The 20,798-nt window shown below is 43.3% G+C and overlaps 1 protein-coding gene across 1 annotated transcript in view; it reads right to left on the reverse strand.

The window, feature by feature from the left end:
- The window catches only part of MB21D2 (Mab-21 domain containing 2), a 59,602-nt gene extending 39,453 nt beyond the window's left edge, over positions 1-20,149 (reverse strand). Inside the window, exons 1-2 of the mRNA XM_041468008.1 lie at positions 20,128-20,149; positions 19,400-19,591 (exon numbers count right to left, since the gene is read on the reverse strand). Of these exons, the coding sequence (XP_041323942.1) occupies positions 19,400-19,591; positions 20,128-20,149 (214 nt within the window). The remainder of the gene's footprint in view (positions 1-19,399; positions 19,592-20,127) is intronic.
- Positions 20,150-20,798: the final 649 nt, after the last annotated feature.

Raw genomic sequence — 20,798 nt, forward strand, 5'->3', positions numbered from 1 at the left:
GAAGAAAAAACTAAAGAGATGGAGGAACGCAAGCTCCTTGCAGATTACACAGCACTGCCAGGCACAGTACACCATTCTAGACCAGTGACTGAACACCCAGCTCTCTAAAAGGTAGATTAAAAATACTTGCTCCACTAAAAAAAAAAAAAAAGGAAGGAAGGATTTAATGGCTCTGCTCACTCACAGTCCTTCAAAAAACACTGCAAAGAGTTAAGTACAAGTTAAGGCAAAGCTTCAGTTTTGCCCTCATCAACCTTGGCTGCATGTTTTCAGTGCCAATGAAGACACTGCAAGAGTTGGAAGAAAAATAAAGTGAGAACGGGCAGATAAGGGGATTTCACAGTGATCCAAGCCAAGCACTGCTGTCTTGTACTCTCCTTGAAAGAAGTGAGAGATCTTTTTGTGAAGAGCACTAGAAGTACAAAATCAGTATGTCTAGGAGCATTTTAGGTTGCAAAGGGCACATTATGACCTGAATAACAACAAAATTAAAAAATCATCTCTCTTTTTCTCTTGGGCACTAAAAATAACTACGCAAACTTGCAAAAAAGAGTCAAACCTTTCATGCACTTTCCTTCTCTCTCCTCAAACCCCATTTCAGTATCTCCTAGATCTAGCCTTCCCTCATGGCAAGACAGCACAAAGAAGTGTTTGAGTTTTTTACTTATATAGTGCTTAAGTATAGAGAAAACTGAAGCAGTCTGGACTGGAAACAAAATGTGTTGTAAACTGCTGTGAGTGATTAAAATTACTTCAAGAATTGTCTTTAAAATATAAACAGGATACACAACAACTGGTTTCAAAGTTAAGTTGCAAATGAGAATCCATAGCACCATTTACAAGCTCACTTCAAGGTGATGAGGATTCACACTGGGAAGACTGGGTGACCTGGTCATGTCCTCCACTGTGTGCATCTGCCTTCTCAATTCTTCACTGTCATGTGTGGAGACTTCAGTTTGTCTCACTGCTTGGAAAAGTACACTTTCCAAACCTAAAAACCTGTCAAGAAATGCAGGAACAATTGCTCCATTTGCTGTGCTTCCATAAAAACCCTGTATAAATCAAGATGCTGGGGACATGAAAAGCTGAATCAAATATTGAAAAAACACCATACATTATACTGATTTAGGAGAGGAAAAAATTCAATCCCAACCTCAAATACATCACAGTGGAAAGAATTGCATCGGAACGTGTGAAAGGAGACAAACCCCTTTCTGTTACAAACTGGAGCTAAACCTAAAGCACTGGAAAAACCAGAACTTCCTCCTTGTTTCCAAATACATTTTCCTCTTCTGAAATTCCACTTTCGTTTGTTCAAGATTCTTTATACAATGGAAGAAGCTAGAAACTAGTGTTATTTTTTCTTAGAAGAGTAAAACTGAAACTAAACCTCCACAAAACCCCCCCAAGCTGACCTATTCTCCAGAAATTAGGAATCTGTATGAAGTGTCCTTGCCCCGATAAAATCACAGTTTAGGAGAAGGCTACACAGCACCAAAGGAAAGTTGGACAAAAAAGAGTCTCTATGTCCCATGACACACGTACATGCCATGCACCACCAGTCAGCCAATTTTTTCATAATTAAACTTTTTTATTTGCGTCCAGCAATTATCTATCCTTTCCCAACAGCCAAAAATAGTTACTTATGCCTAAAGAAATTTTGTTTCAAAACAGCCAAATGCAAAATTTGAAACACTGAAGAAAAGCAACAAGGTAGTAGTTTGCAAGTACGCCAGCTGGATGAGGAGATCAGCATTCTAGAATTATTATTATTTTATTACTGGAAAGAAAAGAGTTTGCTTTTACAGAAAATCAGCACCATGCAGTTTGGACAGAAAGCACACCTCTAGATGGACAGAGAAAAAGAAGGAGGATGGGAGAGAGGGTGACGCTTTTGTGCAACCCAACCCTGCCTATGAAATGGAAAAAATTCATGTGTCTTCCCTGTAGGCTGAGGCTGGGTAAGTAAATATTCATTTCCCTGGCATGTGCAGACTGATGCCACCAGGGAAGATGGAGCTACCTCTGTGTGGTAGAACATGCAAGTGGTGTGACAGCTTGGCTCTGTCAGGTGTAAATGCACTTCAGGTGTTCAGAGATCTTCACCTCCCAAGCAGACTGTAGTTGGGGTCAGCACTGCACATGTACCTCATTTAGGAGTGCTTCTGGCAATTTACAGGTAAGGAAAATATGTGTGCTGAGAAAAACAGGTCATTAAAAAAAACCAACAGTATTTAAATATAAAATAAAATAGCAGCAAGGTACACTTTGTGGCCACAGTAAGACCCTTAGGAATCCTGAGACACTTCCTGACAGGTTGCTGGTAAGCACAGACTATTTTTCCCTCTCTCAGCTAGCAAACAGGATCCAGCCCTCCCCAGCACTTAAAATTCAATATTGCAGAGACTGCCGACTCCTCTGTGCATCGGAAGCAATGGGGGAAGCGAACAAAGCTGCTTTACTTTCTCTAATCTTTCTCCCTTGTGTGCCTGCACCAGATGGTGCTGAGCTGCAGGTTGGAGAGAGATAATAAACCCAGAGGGAAAAAAAAAGATAATATTAGGTTATAAAACAGCTGACCTTCAAATATGACGTCAGCTGCTGTTTAATTGATGGGACAGGTCCAGACAGACAGACGCATGCACCCTGGGATGCCCATGTTCCGCAACTTCCTTTCTAATATGGGAAGAAGCCATAAGGCAGCACTGTGAAAATGGACTGCTCAACCTTTAGAGGTGTGAGAATGAGCAGAGGAAAAGTCAGAGTCTCCTTTTAACTTGAGACAGGCAGAACCACTTGTGGAAAGCATTCTTGCTAAAAGTGGTTTTGCTTAAACCCTGGTCCAGGATTACCAGTTTCTACTGATGATAGCCTGCCTTTCCACTATAAGGGAAGTTAAATAACCCCTGAGTTAGACAGCACAGATCCTCCAGAAGATGAATATTAGATGTTTTTAAGCTTTTGGCTACTCTGGTCCAGAAGATTGCTTCCAACTGCCATCACTGCAGGCACTGCTATGAGCAGTGGTTTTAAACACCATATTAGGGACAGGAGTTATCCTGCTTCAGTCAAGCACAAGCTCTGGAAAACTCTGCCACAGCATACTGTAAATTTTTGCAGCCCTTTCTGATATGCTGATGTCAAAGAATTCCTACCAGCCTAGTCTTGGATGACTATTTTCTATGATGTCCAGCTTTGGGTTAAAGCAAAACACACTAAATGGTACTCCTGCCGATGAAATGGAAAGCTAGGCTGCCATGAGGAAGATGGAGCAGTGTAAAGTGCATAGGCCTGAGAGTGGGAAGCCCTGGGTGGCTCTCTGCCTCCCCTGCAAATGCAGCACAGAAGGTGGCATCTCCCCCTCCTTGGCAAGGAAGACATCTCCTGCCCACCTGCCACAGCTGTCTTTGCATGTTTGTGAAAAGGGCTTTAAGGCTATTAATTGATTTAAGAAACATTAGATTCTCTTTTAGTGCTCCTACTGCTCTCTAGGCAAAGGTGACAAACAACAGCCTCAGCTAGAACAGTGAGCATCTCATGCCATTCTGGAGGAAGCATTTTGCCATTCTCAAGAGAAATCTATGCAGAGACTCCCAGCAGCAATGGACAAAGCCACATTGAGTGACAACACTGAACAGTTCAGTATTTATTAGACATGTACAAAAATAAAATAGCTTGTTATAAGCAGCTCAGTGCTGAAGCACTGAATTCCAGTTGTCTTGCTGTGTCAAAGATACTTCAATCAGGGAGGAACAAAGCCAAGAGCAGAGACACTCAGTCCCTGTGTCCCAGCAGAGTGTCTGCACCCAGACACCAATACAAACATCCCTCAGTCACATCACAGCCGTACCAGGTCTGCCTGGCTCTGCTCTCTGGAGCCAGACAGATGCCTGGACACCGGCCAGAACACAGGTCCCTCACCAAATTAGTGCTTCATCATCCTGTGAACAGCCCTGTAACTTGCCTCTGCTCTCAGAAACCAAAGGTTACTGGCAGAGAAAATGCCTTCCTAGGAACTCAGAAATTCTGCAGAGAGTTTGGAATTGGGGCAGCAGTGATTTAATATCCACCATTAAAAGCAGTTTAAAATTTTATGGTCAGAGATAATAAATCCTATCCAGACATTTGCAGCTTGCAAGCCAGGCCATAGGCAGGGCACAAATAGCTTTGCTGCAAGATGACCAGGAACAAATTTAACTGCATTTTATATACAGAACACAAACCCTGGATTTCTTCAAGCCCTTGCTTTGTCCAGCACCTAGATGAGTAGATGTGGGGTCACAAAAGGAGGTGCTCAAGCAAACAATATTTGCCAGTTAAAACAGATGGGGCCAAGAAATGAGGAATAAGGTCGAACAATGCTGACCTGTAGTGCAAAGCTGGAGCATTATCTTGGTGCACAACAGAATAGCAGCAATCCTAAAAACAACCTTACATTTTCCTCCAGAATCACCCTGGGTTTTCATTTTGGTCCAGGCTGCTTCTCATACTGCCTGTAGGATCTCAAACAGCTTGAATCACTGCCTAGTTATCAAGTGTGGCACTGAATGCCTGCATGTGTAGGAATTCTGCATTAACACAGTCTGGATGAGACTCCAAGATGCACTGTTGAGATCTTTCAGAGATGCTGGTCACATGATTATTCTGCCCTGCTGAGGACACAAATTGCTTTGCCTTCCTTTGTCAGCAGCTTTTCAAAGCAAATAGAAGGACCTTCAACTACCCACCAGAAACAGAGACAGGGATGGACTAAGGAGTGTCCTTGTTACCATATCTGCTACAAAACAAACCCATAGACTCCTGCTGCCTTGCTGTGTGAGGCACACATGCAGCAAAAGGCACACAGTCCACAGAGCTGTGCACAAAGCCAAGCAGGTTGTGGGGCCTCCATGACCAATTTCCTAACTTCCTCCCATATGGGCCAAGAGCAGACCGCCCTCATCCTCCAACAGGAGCTATTTAAGTGGCTGGAGGCTAAAGATGGAGTTGCATCAGCATGGAGGGGACATCAAAAGAGAGAGGTATGCATCAGTGATACCAGCTCTACCCTCCCACTTCTCCTCTCCCCTCCTTAGATCAATTGCCCCGGTAATTGTGAGTAATGCAACACTAACCACAATCTCTTCAATATTCCAGTCACTGAAGTTGTAATGCTTTAAAAACAAAGGAATTGGGAGAGGGGACGGTGAAGGGAGAGGGTTGAAGCTGTGCTGTGTCAGGGAAAGGGAAGAGGCCTTTCTCCAGCTCTTTGATGTTGACTCCTGCTGTTCTAAATGGAACCTTACCCAGGAAAATAAATCTTTAGTTAAAGAATACTGCAAACCACAATGGGGTTTTATCCTGGCAATACCAATCCCACACCAGCTTCTAAAGCTCTTAGTTGAACAGAGGGTGAGCAGCAGCAACACTGTGCTGAAATGCACATTCCTAAAATTCCCCAGCGAATGCAGGCACGCTCAGAGAGGGCAGCTTAGGGGTTATTAGCTGAGAATCCAGGTTCAGATGTGCCACGGGACAGAGGTCAGGGCAGGAATACAACCCCTGTCTCTCCTGCACATTATTTGAAAATCTTCACATGTTCTCAGCATTCTCTGTGCTCTCACTACCCACCATTGCACAAAGCACATTCTGCTCCTGTTCCTTCAGTCTGTGCTGTCTCTGGGGCTGGAGATCCACACAGCAGCAGTCTCCTGGAGATCTCATGCAAACAGCAGCCAGCAGCTCCCACCCTATCCCTGATAACCACTACATCTCTGCGAGGAAGGACAGTATTAATGCAGCAGAAATCAACCAGCCTGCTTGTTTTTTATTCCAAAGCGAAGACAAAGGTGGGGTTTGTTCAGCTGAGCAGAACAGCCAAGCCTTGCAAGGAGGGCAGGAAAAAATGTGGGTATTTTTGATTCTGGTTTGGACCAAGTACCTTGAAACAGTATGGACATAGGAATATTTTCAGAAGAAAAGTTGAAAACTTAAAATGCAGAAGAAAACATTCAAAATGCTCTACACCTGTTCAGTAACACTGCTCCTCTGGAGACAAAGGGGACTGGGAGGAGGGGATAACACAGGGGGAAAAAAAATCCAATGCTTCAAGCTTCTGTTATCCTAACTTCAGAATAGAATGGAGTCACTAAACCTTTCTGACTTTTAGAGCATAAGGAAAACAGAAACAAACACTTGACGTTTTGGGTATATTTTAGAAAAAAATATGGCACACTAATACTTAAAAAGCAAAGCTGAAAGGTAGCAGGGACATAGACAATGAAATGTGAGAGTAAAAGAAGGTCCCTAAATTCCACATATAGCAACTGGAGGAAAAGAACTGTGAAGGGAGAGAGCTAATTCCTATTATTTGCTAGAAGTTTTCTGATAAATCAGTTTGCTAATCGAATAACAATCCTTTTTATTTAAAGTTATTCATTTACAGTGTTTAATAGGTACATTTTCAGCCTTAGACTCTGAGCTGCATTTGGCAGCTACAGCGCTAATAATTAACTGTTAAAATATCTTGCTCCTTCAGCTCACCAACTCCCTTAAAATGTCTTGTGGCAGAAGCCAATGTGCTGTTTGACCAGGAAATCAGTTGTCTTGGAGACATCTTCACATGCTACAGCAGCACAGTCAGTCACTTTGAGTGACGCCACCCAGCAATCTGCACATTACCTTCAAACACAAAATGAGGATATCAAAGCCACTGAAAGAGAAATCATCACCTGCAAGAAACATGCTGTACTTCTCTCATGCACTGTTAGCTGAAGGAAGAGCTGTAGCAAGATGAGAGTTCTGATCTCAAAATGCTACCTGCCTGCCTAATTAGGTCACTAAAAGGCTAATGGTGCTCCTGCTTCATATAGGAAAATTATACTCTATGCTGGTCATGCAGAATCAGTTTCAGGTTAAACCTGCAAGCATCACTTCTAAACCAGAAGGTTACCATAAGATTAGACAAAGAGGAAATCCAAAAGTGTGACCACTAGCTATAACTAAACCTCTCAGATCAGAAAAAGCGTTACAACTGTAAAGCCATTCTGAAGTACCAGGCACCAATTTACAAAGACTACAAAACAGTTATTTCCAAGGTAAACCAGTAATCCCATGTTATATGACCTGATTAAATAAGATGCTTATCTTCTAGTCACCTGAATGGAATGCTAAAATGGTGCTATTCTTGGAAAGAAAATGTGGATCCAATCCTGCCCACCTTGAAGATGCAGACAGGGATGCATCAAACTCCCTCTCACCAGCTCTATACACATATGCAAAATGCAGAGGCAGAAAACGAGTCAAATGCCTGACAGATTAGATTCATGCCAGTGCATGTCTGGGACCCCAAACAACGTGTTTGGGATTCAGGATTACAAATAATAGGGCATAGTGTCTTTAATTGCATTCAAAACACCTCTTAGATGGCAACAGGCTTCTGTTGAGCTTTCTCCTGCCCCAAAAGACAGGTTGGTGGCCTAGCAGGTGCTGGATCTAGTGCACCAAAACCACCAAGCATCCTCAATTTTCTTCAGCACATGGTGTGATGATCCAACACAGTCAAAACTGACAGAGACTTATTCCCCTCCTAACCTCGAGGACCACTGGAGATGGTGTTCCCTGAAGACCTTACGGAAGCACAGAAAGATGCACTTAATGTAACCACATCTTTGCTAACTTAATGGCTTCTGAAACCACAGGTCTATTAACCTTGGGTCTGCATATTTGCAGCACAAAATACAAAGAAAAGTCCCCTGCATATCTTTCTCATAGTATCACATATGACTTGGGAGTGGTCCAGTTCCTCTGCAAACAGAGGTACATGCAAATGCTTAAAACCTTCAGGAAGAAAGACACAGGCCCTGTATAGAACATTCCTGCCAACAGCTCCAGTTAAGGGTAAAAAGAAAAGGTTTGTCCCAGCTGTAATAAAAGGGTCCCCTGGGCAGCAAGAAGAGTAGTTTTGCTCACAGAATATGTGCATCTCAGCTGAATTAGTTAATGTGTGTTGAACACACTGAAAATTGTGAAGTGGTATATAAATGCTAAGGATTGTTATTTATTATTGTCTCGGTGCACAACAGCGGAAACCAGTGCCATTTACAGACACGAATTAAGAACAACAGGAGGTCTATCAACATGCTGTGGGTCTGGGGATTTTCTTCATTTGTCTCCCTCACTCCTGTCTGCCTCAGACAGAAATCTTTTCCATAGGACTCCTCCAGTCCTCGCCAAGCAGTGCTGGCCTTGGCCCAGTGAAGCCTGTCACACTGGAGCAGCTCTGCTGGGAGGGGGTGACACCTCCACACAGAATAAAACAAAGGCATATACACATTTTAAGGTAAAGAAAGAGTCACTTAAAAGAATTTGAGAACTCAGTGACATACACAGAACAATAGAATGATTCATACATATACAAGCAATGTCTTACAGGACTGGTCTCAGCATAAGAGCAGATTTTCAAACACAGATTTCTTTACCTGAATTTCTAAGAAGCAGTTCAGATAAAAGATGATTACAGATTTTTAGGGTGAAGGAGTGAGAGGGTTTGTCTAGTTTCTGAAGTAATTCATGAGTGCCCTAATTCAGAGCCAGGATTTAGGTTTAAGAGGATCAAAATAAATTTTTTAAACTTTGATTTTCCAGACTAACTTGTAACTTAACTCTGCAGCTCTGATAATGTGAAAATAGTTTTGCTAAGTGCTTATATAGCACATACGAATCTCTGCCCAAGACAATTAAAATAACTGCACAGAAACAGTCTTTGATGTTACAAGCCTGTGTCAAAGTGGTTATTTTCACTGTAACATTGTTGCCTCAACTGTAAATTTTGCACATCCACAAAAATGGACAGGATATTGAGAAAAAACGCAGGTTCAGGGTCAAACTTTTACAGACAACTTATTACATAATGCAAGCTTCTGAGAGATGCTCAATCAAATTGTAATGGTTCCTTTTTCTCGATAATGCACTTAGATGTGCATTACAGCTTGCTCATTGGAAAAAAACATGGGCATTTAATTCAGCTAGTCAGAGACATGCTGTGCTGGCAGAGAGACTTGCATTCCTCTTATTTTCCTCAAGTTACTGATTGCTTAGCACATGGTTGTCCTACTGTCTATGAAATCCAGATATTTCAGCAACTCAAGCTTTAAGGGCCTTATATCAAGGGGCCAATATCAATACCTGATCTGCCATTCAGCACACTGTATTGCAAGTGTAAAAAATGAATTCCAGAGGCCCTGAAGTGTTGTTACAGTGACATTGCCTTCTCTATTTGCAGAGCTGCACATTTTTTGTTTAATACCATTAAACCAAAAGTTTATTTTAAACAGCAATTCACAGTCCATGTCAGAACAGAAGCAAGTTTGTATCTCAAGGACTAACTAGTGCAGAGCAGTTTCTCAGCTATCCCTGCATACAGATTTGCATCCACACCCAGGATTCAGAACCACACAGAATGAAGAGGGTGGATTTCACAGAATCACAGAATCTGCTGAGTTGGAAGGGACCCACCAGGATCATGGAGTCCAGCTCCTGTCCCTGCTCAGCACCATCCCCGAGAGTCACACCGTGTGCCTGAGAGCATTGCCCAAACACTTCCTGAGCTCTGCCAGGCCGTGCTGTGACCCCTTCCCTGGGAGCTGTTCCAGCCCAGCCACCCTCTGCGGCAGAACCTTTTCCTAATATCCAGCCTAAACCTCTCCTGACACAACTCCAGGCCGCTCCCTCGGGCCCTGTGGCCAGCACAGAGAGGAGATCAGTGCCTGCCCTCCTCTTCCCCCAGGAGGAAGCTGCAGCTGCCGAGGTCTCCCTCAGCCTCCTCCAGGCTGAGCAGGCCGAGCGCCCTCAGCCTCTCCTCACACGGTTTCCCCTCAAGGTCCTTCCCCATTCACAGCCCTCCTTTGGGTGCTCTCGGATGGTTTTGTGTCTTTCTCACATTGTGGTGCCCAAAACTGCCCCAGCACTCGAGGTAAGGCTGCCCCAGAGCAGAGCAGAGCAGGACAATGCCCTCCCTTCCCTGGCTGGTGATGCTGTACCTGATAGCAAGGTAATGAGGTTGTTACCATATCATAAAAGAAAATCAGATTAAACAAGCAAGACTTCCCTCTCATGAAGCTGTGCTGGCTGTGATCAATGACTGTGTTGTCTTTAAAGTGTTTTTCAATACCTCCCAGAATAATCTTCTCCGTAACTCTGCAAAGCACTAAAGTGAGACTGACAAGCCTGTAGTTTCTAGGGTCCTCTACTTTGCCCTTCTTGAAAATCAGGAATGTTTGCCAGCTTCCAGACAGCTGGGACTTCTCTGGATTCCTAAGACCACTCAAAAATCATTAAGAGAGGTTTTGTCATAACATCAACAACAATTTAAAAATTCTTGGATGAATCCTATCAGGGCACACAGATCCCACACAATTTCATGGTTGACTGGGAGCCGATCATTGTCTCAGTCATGGTCCTCCAGCTCAGGGCACTGAGACCCCCGTGGTCCATCATCTCCCCTTCCAAACTACTGTAAAGCTCTGTCAAGGAGCACCTCTGCATCAACAGAACCATGCCTTGCTCTGATTCCTAACAAAGGAAGAGGTGCATTTAGAAGGAAATGAAGGCATTTCCCTGCTGCTCATAGGATACCCCTTATTTCATCTGAAGCAGACAAATGTTAGCTGCTTTGTTTGCTCTCAACTCCAGATTCCTCAGTGTGCCAGACAATCCTGTTACAATCGTGCTCAAGAGTGGCAATGTACAAAAAAAGTTTACATGAACTGGTCACAAAGTACCTACAAGAGCTTGCAAGATCATGCAAAATGCCCTCTAGAACAGGTTCCTGTTGCACTGAGCTAGGGACAGAGATTAGAGTTATCAGCTTTGACACTCAGCAGGAATGTGTCACAAAGGATTAAATCATTATTTCATGAAGTGTCAGCAAACGCAGCTTTCCTGCTGTTCTACCACTAACTTATACATTAATTAGTGAGGTACAAAACAAACACAAAATATCTCCAAGCACGTGCCTGTGGATCGGACACAGCCAGAGCTATCAGCACGGGATTCATTTCCAAAAGGAGTCACCCAAAGCATCACAAAGTCTCTTCAGACTATTAAAATGCAGAGAGTAGAAATGCTGAAGGGAAACACACAGAAGCTAATTGCAATGTTTGTCTCAGCATTTTTGATAGATGTTTAATACCACTCCTTCACAACCTCAGAACCTGATTTTCTAAACCAGGTCAAATATGTACCACTGAATAAAAACATCCATCCTTGAGAGAGGGTTGTGGAGCAGTGCCAAAAGATCCCACAAACAGGAACAGAAGAGTTGAGACAAGACATTTTAGAACAAAAAAAAAGCACACTGCCTAGCAGATTATGCAGTAAAGCAAGAACTGACTTTGTTATTTCCAGATGAAACTGAAAGTGTTTTCTAGCTGCTCAGTAGTTCTGGACCAAATAATTTATGAACTCTCACTCCATCAGTGAGTAGTTCTGTATGGTCTGACTACAAGACACATAAAGAAGCTCTTGGCAGATCAATGACATCCTACACATAAACCTCTACTTTTCTCCTAAATTATGACCTTATAAGTTTGTCATGGGACAGGAAAGAAAAAAAAAATCACTGCTAATGGCTATCCAAGCAAGATTTCTAGTTTTGGTCATGTCTTGTATTTTTCCCTTGCCTTCTGTCCCAAACTGCTGCCTTCTGCTGAGTAGCATTGCCTGACACTGCCAAATTGCATCACTATGCACACTATGGACAGGATGAATTATTTAAACTAATTTGTCCCAATTTTGCTTTGGGATCCATTCTGTACAAAATAAGATTACTTGCTAGGTTAGGTTGTAATCTCTCTCATAGAGTTTGAATTGTACTTGATCTCAAAGCCACTAGATCAATACCAAATGACAGGCAACTATTTGCCTTCTTTATTTAAATACTTTTCATGGTAATACTCTCAGAGCCAGACTTCCCTTTACATGGGAGAGTTGCATGATTAAACCATACTGTCATGAAGAACTGCAGCACCACAATGTTCCACTCTTCCAGTACCACCCCACCTTTCACAGACTGCTGAAGCACAGGAGACAAGGAAGGCTTCTCATAGTACCAAGGCCCTACTACACATCATTATATTCAGAAACTTGCATAGATCTGTATAAATTTGGGGGCAGTTCAGAACAGAGGTCTAGGGTGTCCTCACTCTGACTCAGTGTTTCACCCACAGAATGATTTTCTTAGGTTGAAATAGATGCCACCCACCTCCTGTTCTACCAGCTGAAGCCACCCAGTGCTGTGAAAATGTCTGCCCACAGCCCTAAACATGAGTGGGTGGCAGTAGCTACCACTGCTGTGTCAAAGACATGGATATTATGAACCTTGGAGCAACCAATCACCCCCACTCAATGGTATTTGTACTTTTGACACCAGCATGCTCACAACAAAATACACTGACAACCTTCTAATTAAATGCTTTAAATTAGGTTAAAATCAGACTGTCTGACAGTGGAAACAATGCATTAATAAGATCATTGTGACTTCCTTAGCATCCAGTGTTTATTAAAAATTGAAAAGTCAAATATGTTGGGGAGCAGGGAATCTATCTTCTTCAAACTGAATGATTCCTATACAACTACACAGTCACTGAAATAGTGCTTTGAAAGAACTGCAGAAAGTTTATCTAATGCAGAAGTACAGATTCAGAGACCTGCCAGTTTGGCTGAAGTACTAAGGCACAGATCAATCCACTCAGTCCAGGACAATTGCTATTTACAGTAAAAGGGAATGCAACAGAATGGTAGAAATGAAAGCAAACAGTGGAGTTCTCTTAATGAAACATAGCAAAATCCATAGCTGCATCTGTCAACTGGAACATCAGCTGCTGCTGGAAGATTTATTTTGAATGTCTCATGAGCTGCCTTCCAGTTACATTAGGAAAAAAAAAAAACAAAAAAAAAAAACAAGAACAACAACAACAAAACCAAAGGAAAAAAAAAACCAAGAAAAGCCACCAAGAAAAGCCGACTGCCATATTTTTGTTACTCAGACAGTAAGAGAGGTTTGTGCTAACAGAAGTCATAAAACTCCACCGGATATAAAATCCATAGTTAAGATGGGGAACCTATGAAATATGCTTGTGAGTTCCAATAAAGCTACAGTTCAGCTCCTGAACTCACACCACTCCATGAGTCATCAGGACAAGACTCGGACCAATAAACTGAGCCATGCAACTAGAGGTCATTTTTCAGCCCTCTCACCCTTGCTCCCATGCAGGCTCACTGCTCTTTTCCCAATGAAGGACATTCTGTGAATTCAGCCTCCAAAGCTGCTTTCTGTTTAGCTCCCATGATAGGTCTTCTGCTTTTCCAAGGGAAAAAAAAACTCCAGACACTCCCCTTTGCTTCCTGAGAACTCCACCTACTCTACTGCTTGTTTCATACCCCAAGGATAAGCAAATTAAAGACAGTCTAAATGTAAAATATTATGCTGTACACATGAAGGGACTGTTCACTCTCAAGGAATTTTCTCCTTGTTCAGAGGATAGCAGGCCAAGGTACCAATGGCCAGAATTAATGGTTTTCTTTTAAAACAAGGAACTTACCACCCCAGCTGTTGCTAGGGGAAAACCAAGGAGATATGTCACCCTATATAATGCACTCAACTCTTAAGCCTCTCCTTTCACAGCAAATGATCTACAGCTCTTGCTTCTCAAGTGAGCTTCATACATCAGCATCCCCCAGACAAAGGTGATGGACTCAACGGCAGGTCATTTTTCTTAGACTCACAGAAACCTGACAGGTCTATTCCAGAGCCTCTACCTGCAGCTGCCACCACAGGGTTTCACACAGATGTGCTTGGAAGTGCAATTTGCCATCTCAATCACTGTTCACAGTGCCATGCTGAAGCAGCCCTTGGAACTCAAGACCCCTTGGAGGGTGAAAGGCAGTCTTGGCCTTAGCCAAATCTCTTCCTGTCACTTTCTCACCTAACCAATCCTGCAGCGTACAAACAGGGTCTGACCTGGGCAGAAGATTCCTGAGGTGTGCCTGGGAAAACCATCTTTGCAGCAAAAGGACCGGGACATGCTCCTAAAGGTGCACCTCAATGCAAAAGTTCACATGTCAAGGCCCAAGAAAAAGTGCAAAAATTTCAGCTGTGCAGGAGACAAAGCAGGAACCTGGCATTTGTCAAATAAAAATTACAACAGGCAATCCCAACTATCAAAAAAAACTGATCAGCTTGGAGATTCTCTTTGAGAAGTCCAGGCAGGACTCTAAGTTTCCTCTAGACTGGACATTGTCTATGGGCTGCTCTAGGCCTCTGAGTACACATCCAACCTGCAGATTACCAAAGCTATAACAAAACATGTCCTCCAGCCTTCCTGAGCAATGTTGGAGTCATCTTTAATTTAGCTTCACCTATAAAAGTAGCCGGCTGCTTAAAAGAAAGTTGAACAACTGGTTTCTAACTAGAATTGCCCTGAATATTTTAGCATTCATGCAAAATCACATAGGGAAAAAAAAAAGGAAAAGTCAAAACCTCAACAATTCCTGTATCCTGGTTACCATCCTCCACTGTAATTATAAAATTGCCCTTAAAACATAATTGCATAATTGGGCTTGGCAAGTATTCTCCCAAATCTTTTACAAATATTTCCACAGACTGAAGGAACAGGCGGTGGGCAGTCTGACAAGCCTGCCATGAGAATTTGTGCCCTCAGGACATGTTCCTAGCTATTACACTAAATACTTTGCATCACAGACTAATGTTTCAAAACAGTAGTCAAGCAAGTAAAATACCAGTACCTTAAAACAAATTGAGACACAGATTTCCAATCTATTTTCACTGATAACACATATATGGACCAACAATCCCTTTGAACAGAGACAGAGGAGGCTACAAAACCTTTTTTAACTAATTCCCAGTGAGATGAAATTGGTTGATTTCTGACAAGTACTACCAAATAGAAACTACCAATGTTCTGTAGCCTTACCTTACCAGTTTAGTACACTGTCCCCTAATTAAGAAAAACAAAACCACCAAGAAATCCCCCCAGCCTCAAATGCAAATACAGAAACATGTGGTCTGCAAGGAGAGGAGACAAGTGAAGCCAGAAATGAAATCTGTGATAGAGTAAGGTTGTTTTTAACAGCTGTGCATTATGCATTCAGCAGCACAGGGAATGCCAGCAGGGAGCCTTTATTAACATAGGCCTCAGAGTACAGTGTGCTCCTATCATGATTGGCTTCTCTTGAGAGAAGGCGCACACACACAAAAGACTTAACCCTAAAGAGATCACTCCAATCCTGTTGCTATTCCATCAGCTTGACACTACAACAGGAAGCAGAGAATTTCCATGATGTATCCTAGACACATACCTAAACAGGTAACACTTCAAACAATGCCTGAAATCTAATCTACAATAGATTTTATCAGCAAGTTATGGCAGGCAGGGAAGGGGAGAAAAAAATGCTACACAAACCCACACAAGAGTCACACTGCCAATGCTGTTTTGCTACGCAGACCTCAGGTACAGGGGGAAACTGGAAAATTCTTTCCTTGTAGAAGCTGCTGATAAAGGCAAGCTATTGTGAGGACACCTGTGTTGCCAGCACAGCAATCTGCACCTTCACAGCACATATTTTAGGGGCCCATCAGTCCAGGAAACAGCTGGAAGCCTTGCTACAGATGCAGGGGCTCCGCAGGGTAGCTCACTCCATTTGGGAATCTGGTATTTGCAGCAGAAAAAATTTGCTGATGCCAGCCCTGCTTCCACTCTGAGACTTGCCTCTATCACAAACACTTGCTAGCGCCCCCAGTGCAGCAGCAGCAGACACCAGAGAATTAGGGAATGATCTCAGAATAGGATCACCACCTCTCCTGTATCAGGTGCTGGGACAAGCTCTCTAGAGGTCTTGTCAACAGCTCTAAGTTGCAGCTGGCTGCAGATGCTCAGAGTATGGCCTGCCCTGGTGGGCACTTCCCACAGAAGTAACCACTGAAGTGACAAAAAGATACACTAGAGGCCTTAAAACCCCAAAAAGCCACTTTAGCGCCAATTTAAACTAGTCCTTTCCCTGATTTAATTTCTCAGGAAGGAGAATGGCAGGAAATGTCCTCAGAAATGTCTTCTGGCTCTGCTAAGGAGTCTCATAGTAGGAAACAGAAACAAAACACCAACCTAAAGAGCTTGAAAACTGCTCTAGATGACTGAACCCTGATGTGTACCTGGAGTGGAGAATATAGCTCTATAGTGTACTTATTCATATATCTCTGTTCCTTTTTCTTATATAGTAAATATAAAATTCTAGAGTCAGTATTCCAAACAACATGAGCTGGTTTGAGGCAGCAATAGCACTAGAAATTTCAAGGAGTTACTTTATCTGCAATGTTCTAGTTCCCAAGAGCAAAATATATGGGTTTTTTTAAGCCTACCACATCTGTGCATTAAAGCACTCTTTACTTAGGTGCTGAACAGAAAGAGACAGGCAGTGTTTATTAAAGAATCTCCTGAAAGTACTTGTACTGCAAGAACAATACTCTCTAGGTCAGGTACCCTTAAACGGTTTTTAATATGACTGCTAAGCACCTCTCATCACAATGGCAGCAAGTACTTTAAAAATCAAAATATCATTGACTGTAATATCATTATTTGATAAAAATACTCCTTTATCACTTTTTAAGCACAAAACCCCCCAAAACTGTGTCATCAGGGGAATAAGTAGTCAGCTCCTTTCATGACTAGCAGGTAGAGACTTGGTTTCTCAGCCTCTCTTAGCCAGCCCTCTGCCCAGCACACAAGACTATTTTTTCTCCACTCTTTTTCTTGGTTGCTACAGCCTTTCCCTCCTCTGAAGCTCAATTATACCTGAATCTAAGAGACAAGTATTTATCAGGCATAGCTCAGTGTGAGTACAGGAATTTACCAACAAAAGCACTAAAATACACCTGTTGTTTGGTGTAGGGTGTTGGCAAGACCATATGGTCTTGGTGACTGCGAAAGGGACTGCGAATGTCCAGGAACCACCCACATTCAGAAAATACTCATTTCCCCCACCAGAGAGGTAAGTCATTTGCAGTCCTCTTCTAATGCTTGGGCACAAGATTTTGGACAAACACACGACAAGTAGTACCTCTCCCTAATTTTCTCACAGTCCAACTCTTTAGATCTCCCAGAGTTCAGTTACTTATAGCCGGGGCAAGACAACACAGATGAAAAAGAGTTAATACAAATTAAAAGCAAAGTCTGACCTAGAGGGCAAGCCATGCAGAGTACAACCATCTGAGAATCTTCACAAGGTCTCCTCACCTATCATTCATCCACCAATTACACACCAGTGTAATTAAATCAAGAAAGCTATGTTTAATTTTCCTATCATCACCCGACGAGATAAGAGCAGTACGTATGGGAGGGATCAGGCACAGGGGAAAGAGCTATTTATTAATAAGTTAAATCCTTTTAGATTTAAGAGCCTCTCTTGCTAAGAAGGATCCGATCCACAAACACAAGTTCTAATGCAGGCAAATCAGACATCCCATCTCCATTTCTGTCCTGGGCTCAGTCCTCAAGTCTCTTCTTTTATTCAGAAACAAGACTTGCTGAAAATTATCAGGTACAGCTTAGACAGAAATAAGTTTTTTTTGTTGAAACCGGTGGTTTAGCTATACATTTAAAAATGAAGAATGCTCATCTCCCAGTCATTATATTCACAAAGAGAACCACATTAATTTGCATTACTTATAAACAGCCTAAGGCTCCCTGTTTCACCAACAGCAAGGCATTAGGGTGCATCTGCAGAAAAACAGGGCATGCTCCAGTTTATTCTTCTGTCTTTCTTCTGTTGCCTTCTCCCACATGAGACAGGAAGAAATTCTGTGATCCCTGTATGTTCCAAAGACTATTAATGCTTAAACAGGATCATACAAAGCTTTCTCTACTTGCTAGCCACACAGCAGCTATAGCTGTATTCTCTCCGCTCTTCTTTGCTCCATCCCATCCAGCCATGTTTCCTCAGCCAGTTATTTAAAGCCCTGATTGAAAAATGTATCAGACCATAATACTGAAGGACTTCCACCAGATCAGGTTTTTAAGAACAAAAATCCTACAGGCTTTGATGCAACCGTGGCTTTACCACATCTTTTTTGTTGTTGTTTAACTGGGAAGGGGAAAATATTTATAACTGCAACTATAAATATACACGCTACTGACTTTTCAACTTGTTGTCCTTGTTCTCAGGCTAAATTTAGTCTGCTATATCCTGTCCAGCCCTTGGTGAAAATGCAATACACATATAAAATTGTGCAAATCCCATACAGTGGGCAATTATACTGATCCAGGTACCTTATAAGATAACCAGTGGGACAGATAGATTCTCATCACAGTGTAGGTGCATTCATGGCTATAGAGGAAGTGGTCTATTATAGCAACAATCCTTCCGGACAGAAAATAATAATTATTGCAATAGGACAGCTCTGTGTTTCTGGATGAGAAAAGTGATGTAGGTTATTCAGAGTGTAATGCAGACCATACACTTGGTTTGTGCCAAGTATGCTTTAAGGGTGTATGTGCACCTTTGAGCTACAAAGAACCATTCACTGGCCACAGCAGCTGTTTACACAAAAATGTTTGAGAGAATGTTTAAGACAATGATTGAAACTTGGATGACTGATTCCAACGTCTAATCTGCATGCTAAAGAGCATCCTTTTGTATCCTGAAGGCTCTTATTTGTCTGAGTGATTTCTTAGTTAATTCACGGTAAATATTTATCCGAAACTGACTACCTGGAGACTCAGAGCTGTTAGTCATTTTACTGTTACTCTTAAGAAGCCTTAGTCATGACAGAGCCCAGGTGATTTCCGCAAGGACCAGCACATGCTTCACCCTGGGTTAAGGATCCCTGCCTGCGATTCAAAGTTTCACACAGATGAAGACTCCCCCGCCACAATCTGACTGGCTCCACTCGCTGCGAGTTTTGCAACCTAAGCAAGAAAGGCAGTTCGGGAGATGCTCCTGTACAAGCATCCAGCGCTCTAATAACCAGAATAAGCGGTCCAGAAAAAAAAAAAAAATTAAAAATTTGTTTTTCCTATGTCTCGACAGTTGGGGGTAAAAACAATAAAGGGTCGGACTCGCCTCGCCTGCAGCCCTGCTGGCTCGGCGTGTTTCTCGGGCACCGGTCAGCTCTGCGACCCAGTCTTTCCTCTGTGCTTATGAATACATCGCTGCCAAAGGCTAGTCGGATAGGACAGGAAAAATTAGTTTTCTGGGGGTAGGAGCCGCCCTGCGACCGGGGACCCCCCCAGGCCGGCGCGCCCGCGGCGCGGGGAAAGGCTCCGCTGGTGCCGCACCGCCGGGAGCCCTGCCCGGGGGTCCCCGGCCGGCATCGCCCCCGCCCCGCCCCGCACGGTCCCTGCCCTACCCAGCATGGAGAAGATGAAGTCCTTGGCCGTGTGGATCTCCAGGGCTCGCTGGTCGTCGTACTCCCTCTGATCGTGCTTGGTGAATTCCTGGATGAGTTTATTTAATTCCTCCACCCTGGCTCCCGATCGGAAATCCAGCTCCGGGAAGGGAGGCTTGCTGGTGGTGCCGGCAGACCCTGCCTTGCTGGCGACTCATGGCGCTCGGCGGCGCCAGGCAGCGCAGCGCAGCGCAGCGCAGCGCAGCAGCGGGGCTGCCCGCGCCGGCCGCGGCCGCGGGGGGGTTGCTCCGCTGCCGGCGTCACGGCGGGCGGGTGCTGAGGCTGGAGCCAGACCGCTGGCTCGGGATGAAATTATCTTTTCTTTCTTTTTTTAATTTATTTTAAACTTCAGGAAAAGCCTTGTCCTGAAAGTGGATTAACAACTAGCTGTGAGCTCTGTTCCTCCCACATGTTCCCAAAGCATTCTTTGTTTATTCCTTTTTAGCTCCTTACGCTATCTTGAAGGTTGCTTTATATATGCATGTATGTATATATATAAGAAATTATTTTATGGTATGTCCTAGGAGAAATGACCAAGATAAAGTGATAAAGTACAGTAACTCCTGTGCTTGAGACCAACCCTGCCTCGAAGCTCCTGGGAGCCACATAGACAAAGGGTAGGAGGGGAAATGGGATCTCGGAAGACTTGCCTGAGGTCTAGTAGCCTGTGGCAAGGAGCCCAGGCCTACGATCTTCATACATTTCTCCCATCGACAAGACTACTCCCTGTTCTGTAATTTTAATGCCTTCTAACTTTTCAACCTGCAGTGGTTTTCTCTCTTCAGCCCTATCTTCTGTGCCTTGACCCATCATTGAACATATCCATTACATATCTTAGTGAATCCACTGGAAGAACTGTCTCTGCCCAGGGAGGGTACAAATACATTGTTTTTGTCTTCTGTAGGGCATCTAGATGCCTTGCCACGGATGCAAACTGCTTGGATATGTAATATCCTCTCAAGATTCTTGGCAGGAAACAAAGCTTTCAGCTCAGTCTCAGACTATGGTAAAATATGTCTACCAAAATCAGACATGAGCATTTGGATAAATAATTGGAAGGTGAAACTAAGCTCAGTGTGAAGAGGTTACAGGCGGTTGTGAAGAGGTTACAGGCTGGTTTGCCCGATACATTGTAAATACAGATGCCAGGGTTTAAACCTGAGCTTAGGGATGTTGCTTAGTTCCTCTGAACCACTACCTTGATCTGAAGTGGAATTTCAGCAGAAGGGTAGTTTTGGACCCTGTAACAGAAACCACAAACCATTCAAGCAGAATGCCTGGTGCCTCTGGCTTTCTCACGTAGCCACTGACACCGTTTTGGGCACTGATATGCTCATTATCTAAGACATTATGTCCCAGA

Source organism: Pyrgilauda ruficollis, unplaced genomic scaffold (assembly GCF_017590135.1).
Source record: "Pyrgilauda ruficollis isolate IOZ18807 unplaced genomic scaffold, ASM1759013v1 scaffold21, whole genome shotgun sequence".
NCBI classification, from domain to species: domain Eukaryota; kingdom Metazoa; phylum Chordata; class Aves; order Passeriformes; family Passeridae; genus Pyrgilauda; species Pyrgilauda ruficollis.